General features: G+C 39.0%; 1 protein-coding gene across 1 annotated transcript; it reads right to left on the bottom strand.

Moving 5' to 3' along the window:
• Nucleotides 1-10,308: 10,308 nt before the first annotated feature.
• On the bottom strand, nucleotides 10,309-18,238 carry LOC146314878 (interferon-induced protein 44-like). The gene is made up of 5 exons (XM_084736813.1): nucleotides 17,899-18,238; nucleotides 13,133-13,291; nucleotides 11,157-11,328; nucleotides 10,941-11,041; nucleotides 10,309-10,823 (listed from the first exon to the last, which is right to left on the bottom strand). The coding sequence occupies exons 1-5, from the start codon at nucleotides 18,112-18,114 to the stop codon at nucleotides 10,665-10,667; spliced, it is 807 nt and encodes a 268-aa protein (XP_084592939.1). The 5' UTR covers nucleotides 18,115-18,238; the 3' UTR covers nucleotides 10,309-10,664.
• Nucleotides 18,239-20,003: the final 1,765 nt, after the last annotated feature.

Genomic DNA, 20,003 nt, shown 5'->3' with positions numbered 1-20,003 from the left:
TCCCTCCAGGAAGCTGCAAAGTTGTGCAGCAGTTCTTTCAAGTTCAACCAATCCTTGTAAATTCTGTGCAATCGTACAATTTTGTTGAAATTCTGCAACTTTTCTGCAAATTTGATCAGTCACTGTTGCCTCCAGTGAGTTCTACCAATCACAGCAGTCCCCTGCACAAATATAACACATGCTCATCTCAGTGAACTGACTCAGTGTTTTGTTTTAGTATTCATCATATAAAAATAAAAAATATATAAATGCAAAAGCATTTATATATTTTTTTTTATTTTGTCACAGGTACCGAAAATAACACATGGTTTGTCATGTGTTGTGGTGGTTCATGCACTTTTCTATTTTATAATTTTGTACTGACTGAGCTCCAGAAAGATTTTTCTTCTTCGCTGAATCCCCCCAGGCGATCTTCTTTATTGACTAATAAAGCAGATTTTGTTGCACATTGCAGTTTTATTCTCCCTGGAACAAGCTGCCTTTGATTTTAATAAATTATGCAAAAAGAAATCACGCCTTTCTTTTGAAAATTTCATTGCAAGATACACCTGGAAACACTGCAACACACATCACAATTTTGAAGAAAAGCTGTTGTGAAATCAGGCATTTTAGGCCACAAGAATCCCAAAAACAGCCTGAGAAATCCTGGAGGGACTGAAGGCTGCTGTCCTGTCCTAGTATGTACAACAGAGAGTCTGCTACACTACAAAGCTGATCTTCTTGCTGAGTTTGGCTCCTGAGCCACAACTAAGTGAACTAACTCCAGTTAGTGGTTATCTAAGTCACTATAGCAACAAGTGAAGTTATTTTTCCAAGAGCAAACTCTGTAAACGACCTCAGTGCTGCCTTCCCTGTCGCTCTAGGACGCTGTTTGTCCTGATGACTAGTCGTATTTACTGAGAGGCTGCTGAGCCTGATTCTGTTGCCAGCTAACGGCAGCTAACAGTCATGGTTAGCTACTTTAACAACAAGCTAAAGCTATCTGTCCATCAGGAAACTGTTTTAAATCAGTGAGAGTTGAACTCGAGCAGCTGAAGGACAGCAGAAAATATCCAAGAATACCTGCATAATCTGTCATTGTTGAGCCAGACAGCGGCGTAGAGTTGATGTGTAACACAATATATATATGATAAAAACACTTAAACATTGATTTTGACTTTAAAGACGTGAGGTTTGAGTGACTCAGTGACTGTGATTCAGTCAGGGTTCTCCTTTGCTGTGTTCCCTCACAGTGAAAACATCAGCAGCTTTTGTGGACTCAGAAACGTGGTCTCGTCTCACTGTCTCTGAACGTTTACTCACAGCTGACGGAGGAATGAGGACGGATCGTCACTGGAAGTGATTCAGTTCAGTTCACTCACCCAAAAGATTTGTTATTTTGAACCAATCATTTGAGAACGACACAGAACCCTCCTCCTCCTCCTCCTCCTCCTCCTCCTCCTCACTGTTGTTCAGTTCAGTGCTGGTGATGGTGCTGCTCCGCTCGGCTGATGCTTCCTCTCCTCCATGATGCTGTGCCGTCTCCCTCCTGGTGTTGTTGTTGGTTTTCTGCTGCTGGATGAGTTGGCTGCACGATCGAGGTGTGTGGTGGGATGATGATGATGATGATGATGATGATGATGATGATGATGATGTTGATGATGGAGGAGGAGGAGGTCCAACGTTACCCAGCAGCAGCTCCTCCACTGCTGCCGAGGTTTTTCACTTAATGTCTGCTGAGCATCTCGGTCACAAAGGATTCTGTTACCCCCAGCGCCGGTGTTTCTGCCCCCGGAGGGTTTGGATCCGCTCCCACAGGATTCATGCTGATGGTGCGGCTCCACCAGTTCTCCCAGTGAGAAGTTGGGAATCTCTTGATAACATTAACAACTTCATCTTCCTCTTGCCATCTGTTGGCAGATGCTCTGGTGGACTGGAGACAGGGACCTCAGACGTCCTCAGAGGAGGACAGCTGGAGGAGAATTTGATGTAGAGTGTAACTTTTTTAGTTTATAGTCAGTAACACGTTCACATACATGCAGTATCTGTGTGTCATATGTAAACAGCCCCTATAAAACCCAGGATAAGGTTATATTAGTCCCATATCAGGGAAATCTGTAGCAGCACACTGAACAGCAAAAATATAAAGAAGCATCAATAAATAATCAACAAGCAATATAAACAAGGAAAGATAAAAAAAAAATAGGACCGATATAAACATAAAAATTTAAAATATTAACAATAAACAAGTTGAATTTACACTGCTTGAAATACTGATATTGCAAATTTTACCCGAGTGAAATATTCAATAGTGGAAAGAACACTGAAAATCTGTACTCAAGTAAAAATACTGTTACATTACTATAAAGTCATTAAATTACAAGTAAAAGTACTGGTGTGAAAAATATGCTTGATTAACAGTACAAGGTATTCTTCTCAAAAACTACTAGTTACTTTTTTAGCCACTGATGTTTAGTCCCTCCAGGAAGCTGCGTTGCTGATTCAGCCAATCTCCATGAATTCTGGATGACCTTGCAATTTTTGTCCAATCACCACAACTTTGCTGTAAATTTGACCCACTGATCATAGAAGCAAACGTCACACATGTAGGTATCAATGAACCGACACAAGGCTTCTTAATTTATTATTTTTTGTATTTTTTTTTAATTTTGTCACAATACTGCAAATAACACAAGCTGTGTCTTTATTAGTGACTTCAGTTCTCTGAGCTTTTAACTGAGTTTGAGCTCCAAAGTTTTTCTTTGCTTCTTTTTGAAATAAAGCAGATTTTGTTAGAATTTTTCTAATCCTGACAACTTTTGGTTACTGAGAACACAGAATATAGTGTGATTTTACTCTCAAATAGATTTTTAAATCACACACACACACACACACACACACACACACACACACACACACACGCATTTTAGACCAAAACCACTCGTCCACAAAAACCTGTGAAATCCTGGAGGGAACAACAGTCCTTCAATCAAAACAGCTTCTATTGCTTCAAATTTTCAGCCACTTCCTGCTCTGTTCTGATTGGTGGTCACTGTCACCACTACACACCTGAACATGCTGCAGCATTTTGTTTTAAATCCGTATATCCTGGTTTTCATCAGGCTGCGTGTAATCAGGTAGCATTAATGGCTACAAAAATGCAGATGAAAGGTTCGGATATTAATTCAAATTGTACTCAGTATATTCTATTATGATTTTAAAAGTAAATAAGTAGATTACATAGTGAAATAGTACAAGTAAAAGTACAGCCTTGAAAAAACAGTCCAACAAAAAAACTACTTACAGTAATCTGAATATTTGTACTTAGTTAATTCCACCCCTGGAAATATTGCATACTCATAATTAACACAAGGCCTGCAACTAAATATGAATATTAAATATTATATAAATTAATTAAGCAATTAATTAATGGTGAAAATAGTTGCTCTCTAATTTTATATCAGTTCATTAATGGAGCTGAAAAGTGACCGTCCACATATTTCATAACTAAATTTCAGTCGTTTCATCGATAAGATAAAACTCAACACACACACACACTACAGGAGAGTTAATGAGTAAAAAGGAAAAAGTTGCCTTGTGTGTGTGTGTGTGTGTGTGTGTGTGTGTGTGTGTGTGTGTGTGTGTGTGTGTGTGTGTGTGTGTGTGTGTGAGGGGGACCCAGCAGGGACCTCCCACAGCAGCACTGGAAACAACCCAGTCAAGTCAGGCAGGGAAACTGGGTCAGAAAGCAGCAGCAGCTCCCAGAAACCCTCTGATGGAAACACAGCGTTCTGCTGAAGACGCCACGCACACACCACACACACCTCACACACCTCACACACACCCCACACACACCCCACACACACCCCACACACACCTCACACACACTAAACAAGCAGCAGACAGGTTGGTCATATCTGCAGATCCTCGAGTCTCGTCATCAGTCCATCACGAGTTCTCGAGCTCGCTGGTTATGATCAGGTTTCTGGATCATCACCTGTTATATGTTGCCCAGAGGCTGAGGGAGTAACAGATTACATGTGACAGCATTATGTAATTGGGATACAAAAAAGATAACTGTATTCCATTACAGTTATAGAAAAATAGGATGTAATCAGATTACAGTTACATTTAGTAAAAATGGGGATTATCAACAGGATTAGAATTTTAAAATTACTTCAAACATTAGCTTCACAGACCAGCTGTCTGTTAGCAAATAATTTATTCTTGATTAATCTGTTGATTATTTTCTCAAATGATTGATTAGTTGTCTGGTCTGTAAAATGTCAGAAAATGGTGAAAAATGTAAAGTTTCCTGTCAGAGAGGAGTAAGAAACCAGAAAATTTATCACTTTTTTCTTTAAAAAACGTCTTAAATCAATAAATCGATCATCAGAATAGTTGGTGAGTAACTTAATAATCGATTCATAATCGATCGTTGCAGCTCTGCTGTCTTTTAACTAATTTAAACCTGTAAACTCGGGGATCATCAGAATTTCCCATGACTCGACTTGAGACTTGCTTGATTCTCACTACAGTAACTCGGGACTCGAAGGTTAAGACTTGTGACTTGTTTGTGACTTAGTGCCACCTGTGATAAAAACACTAACAACACATTTAAAGAAACATGTGGACAGAACGTGACGTCAGTTAGAATATTTGACCTTAATTGATGGGTTTAAAGGATATGATAGAAAACTGTGATTGCACTTTTGAAATGTGAATGAATTAAATCCTGACAGGAAGCAGCAGCAGCATGTGACCATCAGAAAATAAGAGCATGCTGCCCCCTGCTGGAGGCCTCTGATGATACATCCTGCTCCTGTTCTCCACTCACAGCTGATGAACTTGACTATAGATGATGGCGAAGCATTTTCGTGATAAAACATTTTGCAGCATGTGGTTCTGGTGATTTCTGACAATCATTGAAATTTTTGAGTGCAGGTGATACACCAACTTCACTGTTAACTTCTGTGGAGAGCAGATCCATCGTCAGGTGACCTTCGTTCATGGTTAACCTGAGACAGTCACATTTTGGTTTGGTCAGGTTTAGGCAACAAAAATAATCATATAGGTTTAAAAAAAGATTGTGATTTGGACGACCTCTAATGAAAAAATACTTCACTCTGTAAAAATTTCATCATTTCTTGTCTTTAGATCAATCAATTAATTAATTGAGTACAACAAAGGAATAAACAGTTGGGCAAACTAACAAACCCAACAACAAACATAAAACAGCAATAATTAATTTATTATTTATTGACTATTAAATTAATTCAGATCTATTTGTGATAATCGATTAATCATTTTGAGTCATCTTCTTCAATGTGAATATCTTCTGGTTTCTTTACCAAACAACTAACTGATTAACTGAGAAAATAAGACTTTTAGTTGCAGCCTCATATTTCACCATATTTTATATTGAGGTAATCCAAAGTAACAGGAAGTCAGTTGACATGTTTTTTTTCATGCAGATGACATTTTAAACCTTCGTCTGCTATTAAAGTTTTTCAGATGTAGAGATTTTTTTGGGGTATAAAGAGAAGAATAACCTGAGCTCCTCCAGCATCTTCACCCTCAGAAAGATGGAAACCAGAAGCTGCAGCAACATCTGATAAACAGACTTAATGATGAGATTAGATCCAATACATTCATTATAAAACTAACCCTCAAATAATTTACCACAGCGGAGAAAACAATCATTTAACTATGACTTGAGAAATTTGTAAAAATGTATCTGTTTTGAACATGATAAAGTTTAATATTGACGTTTATTAACCTGTTGACCTTGAGCTGTAATGATGTCATCCGGCCTGTGGGAGGCGCTGTGACCATACGACGAGCAGGAAACACTGTTCATGGAACAGCAGAGGTTGTTTGAGCTTCACAGATTTAAAGATTTATTTTCATAATTTCTTTATTTGCAGCTCGGTGAATAAAAAGTGCCACAGATGCATTTTCATATCAGTTCTTTGCAATATTTTATCATATCAATTAAAAATATTTTATTTTTCTAGACATGTAATCATTACAAGAGCTGTAATGTGACATCATGAATCAAACATCATGACCACTGACAGGTGAAGTGAATAACACTGATTTTCTCTTCATCATGGCTCCTGTTACTGGCTGGGATATATCAGGCAGCAAGTGAACATTTTGTCCGAAAAGTTGATATGTTAGAAGCAGGAAAAATGGACAAGTGTAAGGATTTGAGGGAGTTTGACAAGGGACAAATTGTGATGGTTAGATGACTGGGTCAGATCTCCAGAACTGCAGCTCTTGTGGGGTGTTCCTGGTCTGCAGTGGTCAGTATCTATCAAAGGTGGTCCAAGGGAGGAACAGTGGTGAATCGGTGACAGGATCACGGGCGACCAAGACTCACCGATGCACGTGGGGAGTGAAGGCTGGTCCATGTGGTCCGATCCAACAGACGAGCTACAGTTGCTCAAATTGTTGAAGAAGTTAAAGCTGGTTCTGATAGAAAGGTGTCAGAACACACAGTGCATCAGTTTGTTGTGTATGGAGCTGCAGACCAGTCAGGGTGTCCATGTTGACCCCTGTGCACCGACGAACGCCCCAACAATGGACACATGAGCATCAGAACTGGACCACTGAGCAACGGAAGAAGGTGGCCTGGTCTGATGAATCACACTTTCTTTTACATCACGTGGACAATCACACATATGGATAGGTGTGTGTGCGTCACTTACCTGGGGAACACATGGCACCAGGATGCACTATGGGAAGAAGGCGAGCCGGCGGAGGCACTGTGATGCTTTGGACAATGTTCTGCTGGGAAACCTTGGGTCCTCCCATCCATGTGGATGTTACTTTGACATGTACCACCTACCTAAGCATTGTTGCAGACCATGAACACCCCTTCATGGAAACAGTGTTCCCTGATGGCTGTGGACTCTTTCAGCAGGATGATGCTCCGTGCCACAAAGCAAAAATGGTTCAGGAATGGTTTGAGGAGCACAACAACGAGTTTGAGGTGTTGACTTGGCCTCTAAATTCCCCAGATCTCAATCCAATCAAGCATCTGTGGGACGTGCTGGACAAACAAGTCCGATCCATGGAGGCCCCACCTCACAACTTACAGGACTTAAAGGGTCTGCTGCTAACATCTTGGTGTCAGATACCACAGCAGACCTTCAGGGGTCTAGTGGAGTCCATGACTCGATGGATCAGGGCTGTTTAGGCAGCAAAAGAGTGACCAACACAATATTAGGCAGGTGGTCATAATGTTATGCCTGATGGGTGTAGGAATCTGTATTAGATTGGTTCTTTTAGTTTTATATTCACTACAACACATCACCAAGACAGAATGAAGGTGAAAAGTTTGTAGTTTGCCTAAATATTCTTCATACCTCTTAAGATATTGTGAAAGATGTTCCCACCATAGCTTCTTTGCACATTTGGCTTTTGAAGAATCTACTGTTAAAGGTGGGCTAAACGATTCTGGAGATAGACAGTTGATTGTTGAGTCTCACTCGCAGGTAGTCGAATACCAACGCTTTGTGTTGGTGGCTTGAACCAAAACATTTAACAAACAACAATCAACAATCAACCCAATGCATTGGAATTTGACAACCTTGGAATGAGACTCACAATCTACTGCCTTCCTACAATCACTTACTTGAGGTTTGTAGCTGTTCACATGCTGCAGAGTGCTTAGTTTGTCTCTGCTCAGGAAAGAACACATGGATTTCATTAGACTTTAACAACAACAAAGACATCAAACAGAGAAGTGCACTCAGCAAAGAGCAGATCCTACTGCAATGCCACCACAACTGCCAGATGCAGCTAGCAGAGATTTGCAAATTTACACCATTAACCCAACACACACACTGTTGATTATGTCACACTGAAGTTGACCTTTGACATTTTGTATATAATGTCATGTGTAATTTTTCCATAATTAGAGCTGTAGAGATTAAAAAATCAGACAAAATCAGCTTTTGTCAGCTCAGACTGCTGATGGGCCGTGTCACTGGTGCTGACATGGAGTATTACTTTCATACTTGTTGGGAAAGAGTCTGGTGGTTTTAGCTCCAGGAAATCAGCACCTGATTGTATTTGTGAAATGGATGCTTTGGACCATGAAGTTTCAGAGACAGACTTTGGACGAGTGTTGCTGGCTTATGCAAGCGGTTGGAACTGGGAGTTACCGATCTGCTCAGGAACCCAGAAGGATCATGCACAGCAGCAGGAGTTGTTTCGGTTGGAACAGGGTCCAGCCCCACCGCTGCAGCAGCTGTCCCAGCTGAAGCAGAATCTGGTTCCATGTGGGAAGGAGAAGCGTTTGCCATGTTGACATCCATAGGACGAACTGTGGTGTCGGCCAGTAATATGGAAAAGCCATTTGCAAGGTGTTTGGACAGAGGCGAGGCAGCTCAGATTCTTCCTCTGGTCTTTTACAAACTTTTAAATAGTTGCTGTTTTATGCAGACAAGTGTGTGACACACCTTAGGTACTTTATATAAACCTGTGAAAGACATTTAACCAAAGAGTCACTGAGACATTTACATGTCTCAGGGAGAATTTATGTACAAGAAGTAATTTTTATTTTATTTTTTAATGAAATTAATTTATTTATGCTTAAATCCTGTTATTTTCTAATAGGTTTTAGTGTGTTTATAATTTTCCTCCATTGTTTGAAGGTTTGTGGTCTCAGTTTTCTTTCATACTTATTGAGGTACTTTTTACTGACTTTGGTCTTTCAGCATAAATTGTTAAATAAAATATAATTATTATAAAGGATTTGCACAAATTAAGCAAGTTCCATCAGGTTATAAAACATGTTCATTTAGTTCTATAAGTACAAATAAAGGCCCTTTTCATATATTAAAATACACCGATACCTTACGATGTTTGTCTGATTTTCGCCTCGAGAAAAATTCACCAGAATATGGGAGCAGCACAAAACCAAACCCTAAGGTGACAAGAAAGACAACAAATTCTATAGACACAACATGGATATGAAGAGTTAATGTGCTGAGATTAAACCAAAGAAACAATGTGGGTCAATAACTATCAACAACAAACCAGAACCCAAGGAACATCACTCCAGGCCTGCAGCCAGGAGACAAACCAACTCAACTAAATCAAGGCTGGCAGACACAATGCCAGTAACACACACTATAAACACACACCACAGGAAAACTATATGCATGCATACATTACAACTGCTGGGAAGCCTGATTGTAAAATATCACAGCTTCTAAACCAGGAACACAAACCTCACATGGAAGCCAGGTTCCAGGAATGCTTAACAGCGCTGTCCAGTATGTATGGCAGCAGCGAATCATTGAATATGGCCTGGTGACAATTTCATGGGTGGGAAAGGAGAAAGACCCAATGTGCAACAATAAGTTATGCAATCATAACAAATGCCTGTGTACAGCTGTCCATATTTATGACAGTCAAGCCACAAAAAAAAAAAAAAGGATTGGATCATAAATAATACATGATCATACATCAAACATGTTTGACACCCTGCTAATCTCACACTCTGCTTTAAGTGCTGTTAAAGTAACAAAGTTAAAACTACTTCAGTGTTTTTTTTTTTTTACAGGGTGTACCACCTCATAAAATATTGAACTCTCCAAGAACCACCTGCCTGTTTTTGTTTGGTCTTGGTGCTGTGGACACTTCACTAGGACTTCCTGAATAGCCAGCAGGCCCTTGTGCTTGTTTCACCGTCATTCCTCATGTTATATTTGAAATACTCTCCTCCTGATCTGCCCTTCTTTTTGTAGTAATTCAACTTTGGAGCCACAGTTGGTGTTTTTGAACCCTTAATTTTCAGTGTCTTCATTTTCCTTCCACCTACTGTCTGACCATCACAGCTCAGCTCGAAAATACAGGTAATTAAGGTGATTTTTAAATGACAATATAGGAAAGTCAGCACTTATTTTAAATGATTATTCTTTTCAATTGCATTTCAGGGATCTCATATTTTATGTATTTTCATTTAAAATGTTTTTTGTCAAAATGAATTTTGAAAGTGTTTTAGGTTTCTAAATCTAAATTATGATCCATGTTCAGTTCACGTCGGTATTTGCCTCTGTCCTTTGCTTGTTTCTTACCAGTCGATGGCATGACTCTTGGATCTTAACAGTTTGAGCATTATGCATATCATGCTTTATCTTTTGGCTGACTTTTCTCTTCTTATAAACGGGTCAGGTTTGGTGTGGAGGTCCCTGCTACAGTCAAAGCAGTCACAGTAACCTGCTCACAGGTGTGATTAGATTTTACAGACATGATACCACACACAGTTCAGTGAAGCACATGTCTGCAGAAGACTCAAAAACAGTCTGCTTGTTCCACATCTTTATTAAAGCTGTATAATGTTTACACTGTTTTGGGAAGTTTATTTCTAGTAGTACTCTGAACTCTAATGGTTTAAACACACACACACACCCACACACACACACACACCCACACACCCACATAAAGCTGCTAACAGAAATTAAAAATCATTTTCTGGTGTTGAATATTATAGAATGTTTTTTTATACACCATGAAATTTAGCCAGAGTTGTTCATACACATCTGTCTGAACTTCATGCACATCTGTCTGAACTACATGCACATCTGTCTGAACTTCATGCACATCTGTCTGAACTTCATGCACATCTGTCTGAACTTCATGCACATCTGTCTGAACTTCATGCACAGTTATTGTTGGTGGACGGCCTCCGCGGCTTTGATGATGTGTGTCAGTGTGTTCAAGATCAGTGCATCAGTGTCACTGTTGAGTGCACTTTCTTCATGGTAGTTCTTCACAGGGAAGATGCAGTTCATGGGAATACCCACCTCTGCACTGAACTTCTCCATCTAGGTTTGAAAAATTACAACAGAGCTCAGAACAGATGAATCAAATACTGAGTGTTTTGACAGTATTAAAATATATTTCCTCTCTGTGTAAACTCTAAATTGTTAATAATAATGTACCCTTTCTTTTAGCAGTTTGCTCTTGTAGACGTTCTTTACATCTTCTTTTATTTCAGGAAAGGCCTCATCGATTTTGGTGAAAATGGCCACTTGAGGAATCCCTGCCAGGAGAAAAGAAACGTTAATATGAATCCATTATTAATTCAAACTGACCACAGCTGATGTTCTTGGTGTGGAAGTGTGTAAAAAGAGAAACAAGGTGATTTCTGCTCTCACCCAGATCAGTGGCTTCTTCTCTGATGTCCAGCATTGTGTCCAAAGATTCTTTTGTCATCAGAACTTGTTTGTTGGAATCAATGACAAAAACCAGAACATGCACTTTGTCATTGGCACATGGAGTTCTGTTGTAGTGTCGATCATCCTTTGATATCTTAGATTCAGGATTGAACTGAAAGACAAGTTAATGTATTTAAATGATGACAATAGATCCTTTTTCAGCCGACGTCATTGAAAAGCTGCGTGCACATTTTGTCAACAGAAGCAGTGGTTTTCCTGAGTCATCCAGACGAGTTATCAAGCTGCAACGGTTTAATTAAACATTTCACCAGCTTCAGAATTGATATTCCAGTGGTCGATATAAGGTGTCCAAAATTCAGACAGGATCATGACTGTCTCAGAGCGACTGGTGGCACCTACAGGTGCAAGCTACTAATTGTGTTGACTTGACAGAGGATGTGATCAAAACTGCTCGTGTTTGCAGCGGCTGTTGTGGTCTGAGATACTTCTGCTGCCAAAATGCACGTGCAGCTTTCTCATAGTTTACAAACTGTAAAAGGGTCTGTAACCAAGATTAAAGCTACTTCAAGGAGCTTTCACATTTTGCTGATGTTGGAGCCCCCTGTGGATTAGTGATGGGCGGATCCATCTTATCTTATCTTATGGTATCGATACCAACATTGGTATCTGTATTGATCAATACTTGCGTGATGAGATCGATACTTAAAATTTAGTTTCTCCTCTCTACATTCGGTACACAACTACTGTTACATCATAGTGTTTGTGCAAACACAGCTCATGGTCACTTTGCCCCTCCCCCTCCTCCCCTGCTATGCTGTGAGTTGTTGCCTGCGTGCAGCCACATGACTCAGCTGCTGGCTGTACGATGGCAGAGAGGAAGAAGAGCGCCGTTTGGAGTTATTTTACAGCTGCAGACAAAAATACTGCAAGCTGAAAGAATTTTCTCAAAGGCAGGACAGAGAAGAAGTGCAATAAAAGGGAAAAATGTAAACATGTTATTATTTCTGAACAAAAACCTATAAATCTGTGGTTCTCAACATGGGGACGGGGCCCAAAAGGAGACCTCAGGGAATAATTCCTTGGACACAGGAGGGCTTTGGGGGTTTGGGGGTCGTGAATGAGAGCCAATAATAGTTTTTGCTTTTCTTTAGTTATTTGCACTTTTTTGAATTTGTACTATTCTCCAGTAATAATTTTATGTTTGCAAATTGAATTTGTTAAAATTGCAAATATTGAGTTACTTAATACAAAGTATTTTTTATTTGCCTAAAATCTTTGTCCTGTGTTTTATTATGATCATAATCATGATCAACAAATTAAAGGAAAAATCACAAATTCATTCAATGATCATGAAAATTTTAAAGTTTCATTCAAATTGCACATTGATGATGCATTCACTTCATAAACTATGACACATTACTCTCCCCTACACCAAAGTAAATAAGCTGCTTTTCTAAGTAAAAATATCGGTATCAGCAATACTGGCCCTGTATTTACTTGGTATCGGATCGATACCAAATTTTGCAGTATCGCACACCCCTACTGTGGATAAAAGTGGTAGTGTCTCCACCACCAAAACTAAAATATATAATGTCAAAAATAAACTAAAATAAAAATCTCCTCCCTCTTCCCTTCAACTGGTGATGCTTCACTTGGAACAAAGGCAGACAAAGGAATTTTAAAGATGTGTCATAGAAACGAAAGTCATGTGACATGTTTGTTTTGCCTTCACAGATGCTTCATCCCAGCAGTCTGCAGGACCCTCCCAGTGCCTTTCTGCCAGACAAAACCACTATGTGGACACAGGAGTTTATGTATTCAAAAAGAGGCATCAGTAATAGAGTCTGTTCCATAATCAGTTAACTCCTTGTAGCAGCTTTAATGCAACGGAAAACAAACAGATAAATGTTTTGAATCTAAAGAATATCATACTTTTAAAGATGCAGTAACTGTACCGTGTAACCATCTTTGACGTTTCCCTTCATCACCCGTTTGAGATCCTTCACATAGACTTTTCCGTGTCTGCGGCTCTGGGCGTTCAGGCCCATGATGTCATTGAGGACAAAAGGGTAAAAGGTGTCCGTGCTTCTTTTTTTGATCTTGAAGGTTGAGTACTGTGAATCATACATGGACAAAAACACATCACATTATTACGTTTGTTCTGTCTGGTTAAACTTGTGATTTTATTTACAACACAAAATACACAAAGACACCTCAACATTTATCTAAAGTGCTGTAACCTGTAGTGGTCAGCACTTCCTCTTAGAGGATGACTCAGGAGTGGATTTTCACTCCTGTCCCACCCCACTCCCACAAAAATCATCCCATCAATCCACAGTCCACAAAAATATAGAATAAAGAACATATGTTTATTCATAGTACAACTGCATATTTAAAAAAAACTGGGACATTGTGCGAGACGTAAATAAAAACAGAATTGTTGGTGATTTGCAAATACTTTCCAATTTGTATTCAACTGAATGCAGGACAAAGACAATATATTTAATGTTCAGTACCTGAACTCTTTTACTACAAAGACACACTGTTGGAAAACGTCCACATGTCTTGGCATAATCTCTCTGAAATAAACAGGATCATCTCTGACAGTGTATATTTTAGGGCTGCAGCTATTGATTCTTTTAGTAATCGAGTAATCTATCATTTATTCTAGTGACTAATGGAGTAATGGTATAAAAAATATAGTATTGTTCAGCAGTTTTTTCTATTACATTCTTTGGCTTTATTTAGGAGCAATGATGACATAAAAAAGAAAATAAGACAGATCTCTGCAGTGAACAAGTAAAAGTACAAAGTAAAGTAACCTTACTTTTACTGTAGTATTTTGCTTAGTACTTTTTACTGAAGTACAAAACTAAAAATAAAAGTATTAATGTCTGCAGAAACCACGAACATGAGAGTAACTCACTCTTTTAACTGAAACAGTCACCAGAACGTTTTGTTAACATGTTAAAATCATATTTTTCTTCTGGAGCAGGACAGACGCTCCCAGACCCCCAGAGGACAGAGGACAGGGGACTGGTTTACCAACATGACACCTTTTTCTCCTCTTATGAGTTTGCAGGTCTGTATTTAGTCATCAAAAACTACCAACAAAAGTACCATTAAAGTACACCAGAAGCAATAAAAATGTTGTTTTCCAAAAAAACAATTACATGCAAGATTTTTATTTGTAACAAGGTATTTTTACATTGTGGTATCACTACTTTTACTGAAGTAAAAGATCTGAGCATGTTTTCCATCACAGCAGGTCAGTGATCAGTGTCTCAGTGACTCTCTGTGGATCAGTGAATTCAGTGTTTTATTTATGGCGGCACGCCACATTAAAAACTGCACACCTTTCTCAGCCGTGTCTAGAAGGGAACTCTTTATTTGCAAAACACTCATGAGATTTGTTTCTGTTGTCTATTAAGGGGCCTTCACATGACAAGAAATTTGCTATACGCTCACCGCCAGGTAGGGCGCAGAGGCGCCGAACGGACGAGGTGGAGCTCAGGTATACATCATCAACAAGTGCGAGCTATTCACCGTTGCTAGGCAACACAAAATAGTACTTTTCACTCCGGAAAAAAAAAGGACGAGGAGGAAAAAGCAGACTTCTCTTCTGCAAAAACTAACCACAGCTCTATGTAACAACATGATAGGATTTACTGTTGCTGAGCTAAAGGACAGTTTATATCTATGAAGCACTGATCCTGACTAACGTTAGCATTGTATTTAGCTTAACGGTACTTTGTAAACTCTGCCTAATCACAAGCCTGGTAGCCCGATCTGACTACTGACATTTGCCAAGCAATACTCTTCCTGCCGAGATCGTGGTGTGATTTTAATGTGGTGTTATACAGTTGGGGGAACTGTATAACACACGCAGCTGCTCTGCTGCTGTTAAAACTGAATCATGGGTGAATTTACACGTGGAAAAACCCCAAAACACAAACTGGGTTTAGGGGAGACTTCATAAAACATCCTGTGGATGAAGAAAGACAACAGATCAGATACAGACAGGGTCAGAGAATCACACTGACCTCCTGTGTGTGTCTGTACTGTATGTGTGTGTGGAGGAGCTGCTCTGACACACAGAGGAGAGACGCTGCAGCCAGGTGATAATAAATTACATCAGAACTTAAATGTCAGAGCTTATCAACACTCTGGTCTTTAATTATTCAGCTGTTCAATACCAAATTTCAGTACCCACCCCTACATGCAAAACAGTTGTTGGGATTTAAGTGAGGCCTCGAGGCAAAGGATTTGCTTTGGCATTTTAGTAATTAAATTACTCAAGGAATTGTTTTAGCCCCTGTATATTTCCAAAAAAAAACCCCAAAAACAATTAAGTTAATCAGTTTGAAAAGTAAATATCTTGTCTCTGTACTGCATTCAGCTGACGATAGGTTGAAATGTTTTTGCAAATCACTGCATTATGTTTTTATTTGTTTCCCACGACATCCCAACACTTTAGGTGGTCTTTTAACAAAACATCAAATTTGAGCGATTACTACTTTGATTCTGGTACCCAACAACACAGCAAGATGATGTATCTAGTAGAAACAGGGTTCTCCATGCATCTTCCAGAAAAATGCAGCTGAATCAGGTGTTTTCTAGCTTAAGAACAGTAAACTTGGGAAGAAAAGGGGCTGTGGCACACTGATTCATTTACAGCCTTTAATTATGTGAACAGACTTAAGTTTCAACACTACTGTGTCTTCATCAGAGTCAACAAAATGACACTGTGGCTACTATATGTGGCTGATTACTTCATGTTTGGCTCTAGTTTTTCTCTTGTTTTACTTCTAGCTAACCTCTTAATATAATTATGACGCTGGCTCAGAAAGGGTCTGTGGGTCAGTGAACGGGTTATCTGCCCCTGAAAGTACAGGAATACAATCCTAAATTGGTTTTTGGTTTTATGTGCATAACCACATTGGTTAGGTGCTGAGCTCTGAGCACTGCCAAAGTTCAGGTGACCTACAATACAGAGTACTAATACTGAGTCTGTGTCTATGACTGAAGCTGCTCTGCTTTCACTATCTGTTCAGCTGCATCATTATTACTTATCTGACCAGGACAGACGCAGCCACCTCAAACTTCCTGTTCCTCCCTGGCAGAGCCTGGCAGATCTGTGGTGGGTCCCTGCTGTGACCTGGCCCAGCTTGTGGCTGTAATGAGATCCCCCATGATGACACAGAGAACATGGGGCCAACTCGTAACACACCTGAATTCAACTGAACCAACCAGGTGCAGTGGTCCATCTGTCCACTAAGAGGAACAGTGAGTGTGGAGACTGAAGCACTTTACTGCAGCAGGTATTACTGTAGTATATCTTAGGTATATTTAATGAGGGAGTGTGCTTCTCACAGAGCATATTTAATGATTATCAGGCTATCATATCATAAGGTCATAAATATTATGCTTCAGCTTTTTGTTATTCAGAAATATTGCATGAAAATTAAAGTAATATGGCTGGGAACTGAGTGATATATGGTAAGAAAAAAACTGTTTGCAGCACTGGTGTGAGCCGCTGACTTTATCTGCAGTGGTACTATGATGAATTATAATGTATATCAATACTGTGTCTATTAAAATGTAATTTATGGTGCTGTTAGATAGACCACCCATTTACAGTATGTGTATAAGCTGAGGTCAAACTTATATTTTAACCTCAGCGCAAGTGTTGTTTTTCAAAGACTAAACACCAACAAATACAGACTGATTTATTTATCACCTCATTAGCATCACGATATACGAATGTGTGAATGTGCCTTTCAGACAGGTTTCCCAGCCCTCACACAGATCATCACTGACTCAACTGTTCACACTTCTGATGCAAACGTTCAACAACACATCGTCACTGTCGACGTCTGAACTACCTTAAAACAGTGACATTTTACAATTTTTCATATTACAAACTAAACAATGATGTCTCTTAAAATAATGAGCAACTTTTTCAAAATGACTTAAGTAGTTATTTTCAGGCACAAAGTTATTTTCAAAAGGTTTCACATTATTCTGAAAGACTAACTCAATATTTTGAGATAGGGGAGACCTGGGGCAATGGTAACATTTTACATTTTCTTTAATAACTAATGTATTCATACATTCATGTTGCAGCAGGTAAAGGTGGATTTTAATAACGTATACTGCTGAGTGGTTTATTATAACCTATGATAATGACTGGACAAAATTTAGATTATTGATACAAAATATAAATAAATTAAGCACTGTAACTAATAAGCCAAACTAAATCCTCAAAATAAAAGTAGTGCAATAAAACTGTAATATTTGCCTCTGAGATAGTGGAGTAGATTAATAATGTAGCACAGTATGGAAATATTAATGTAAATTACCTCAGAAATGCTAGTTACATTCTACCACTGAAAATCATTGTTTCAGCGTCCTTCACTCTGTTGGTTTCTGTGTTTCTGTGAGTGAAGCACCATCTCCTGGTGACATCAGTACCTGTACTTGAATAAACAGGTGTGTTACAGTGGAATCTAGGCACACTGCCAGAGGGGTGAGGGAGGTGAGAGGAAACTGGCTGAAAACTGGACGGAAAGCCGTAGATTTCTGAAAGCTTTTAGGAAGGGAGGAGAAATCTGAAGTGGCTGCATTTGTACTTGAGTTATTCGGGGGATTAGAACTAATTTTCAAAGCTTCACATGTGACAAATCAACAGTGTTCCAACACGATTAAACTTTCTGCGTACCTTTTTGGTGCAAGAATGTTGATTGGTGTTAGCCACAAAAGTCCTGTTGCTGATTTCGCCATGCAAGACACTTGTAACAGAGTTGATGAAACTGGATTTTCCAGTGCCAAGTGGCCCATGAAGGAGGATCCTGAGCTGCTGACCTTGAGTCTTTGGTTTGTAGTTGTCAACAAACGTCTGCTCACTCAGTTTGTCTCTGCTCAGGGAAGGAAACATTACATCATACTGAGTTAAATTGGATGTTACTGAATGAGGAAAGAAGACAAAGATAAATCATTTTGTGCTTTTTTTTAGTTTTCTGAAAAATATGTTAAACAATGTCATATTTGGGATGCAAACACACTCAATGTATTATAATGAGGGCCACTCGTACGCTGTAATGGTGGACATGATGTCATGTTTACACAATGAACACATCAGCTTGAAGTCACTGAAAAGCAAACTGAATGAAGCCGGGTTATACTGCAGAAAGGATTACTCCTCTACAAACATGATAATTAGGGCCATCTGACTGAAACTTCGTGGACCTGGACAACGGTTTGGTTACCACATGATGTGACAGGTACTCAAACAAAAGTACAATCTGTGAGTGAAGAGGGGTGAATGTGATGAAGGAGATATCAGTTTTCCTTCAGACTAAATAATCTTCAAATGTGTATCCATACAGTGATGGAAAAACATCCAAACCTTTTACTCAGGTACTCTACTTAAATACAAATTCAAAGTACTAACTGAATATTTCCATTTTATGTAACTTTACACTTCTATCCCACCACATTTCAGAGGTACACATTGTACTTTTCACTCCTGTTCAGTTTTGAATGCAGACCTTGTCCTGGTAGTGGAGTATTTTCAGTGTGGTATGAGTACTTTTACTTCAGTAAAAGGTCAGAATACAGAGGAGAGCGAGTTTTGGATCAAGTCAAACCTGTCACTGCTGCACAGCTCCGGGAGTGTTTAACACTTAAGATTAATATATTTAACAATACAGATTAAACGATACACACCAAATATTTTTTAGGAGATTAAGATCACAGAAGTGAGAGTTTAGGTCCAGAGATATTTTTGAACATTTGCATGTTTTGTTATTTTGGCTCCGTACTTACTTACTTTTTACAGAGTTTTTATTTTCTGTTTCACACATCAACCAAGTCTGTGTTTGGAATCACATTCTAACATTCTGCCTCTAAATGAACTACAACAAGTTAAAGGTCCAGTGTTCAGGATTTAGTCACATCTAGTGGTGAGCTTGTGTATTACTGCACACAGTAATCTGTATGTTGAACCAGTGGTTGGTTTGTCCACTCTGGGCCTCTGTAGACACATGGCAGGTTAACAAGACAAGTGATTACACACTGATGAAAACATACTGATATGAATATTATATTTGATTCTGTCATATTGTGAGAAAATAATCTGACACACTGCACCTTTAACTTGTGCTGAGAAAGATTTGTTGAAAGTTTGTTGAAGGTCCAGACACTCACCCCCAGTTTACTGTCCTCCATGGTCTGCTGAGAACTGACAAAACATGACACACGAACACAGAAGACAAAAACAAACAAACAAGCAAAAAACCAGTCAACATCAAGCAACAATCTGTAATCTTCTATAAATGAAAAACAAGAATTATGTTTTATAAAAGTATCTCACGTGGAGGTGCAGGTTTTGGTGCAGGGTGTGGTTTGGAATTTCCTCCTCCCATAGCTGTAGAATAATAAAGTTATAGAGTCAAACTCTGAGCTCATATTTGAATTAATTCCTCAGTTTTTGTCTGAATGGATTCTTTGGTAGAATGATGTACAGTTAATGAGGAACATTTCAACACAACATGTGATTCAGTTCACAGCGACTGCAGCAGGAACTTTTTATACTTATTACTGACTCAGTGTCTTACAACAACAACAACAACAACAACAACAACATGTGATTTCTTTCATCTCTCTTTTGTGATCAGAGACAGCAGACTGACTGGCTGTTGTCCTGTTATTTCAGCTGTGTGAGAGGCTGTTAGATCCATATCAAGTGAAAACTACCACCTGCTGGCATAGTTCTGATACTGAACCCCATTACCACCACTGCAAAGAAAACCATTTATGGGATCA

Source organism: Lutjanus erythropterus, chromosome 15 (assembly GCF_056507025.1).
Source record: "Lutjanus erythropterus isolate fLutEry1 chromosome 15, fLutEry1.hap2, whole genome shotgun sequence".
NCBI classification, from domain to species: Eukaryota; Metazoa; Chordata; class Actinopteri; order Lutjaniformes; family Lutjanidae; genus Lutjanus; species Lutjanus erythropterus.
This window is presented reverse-complemented; position numbering and strand designations above follow the sequence as displayed.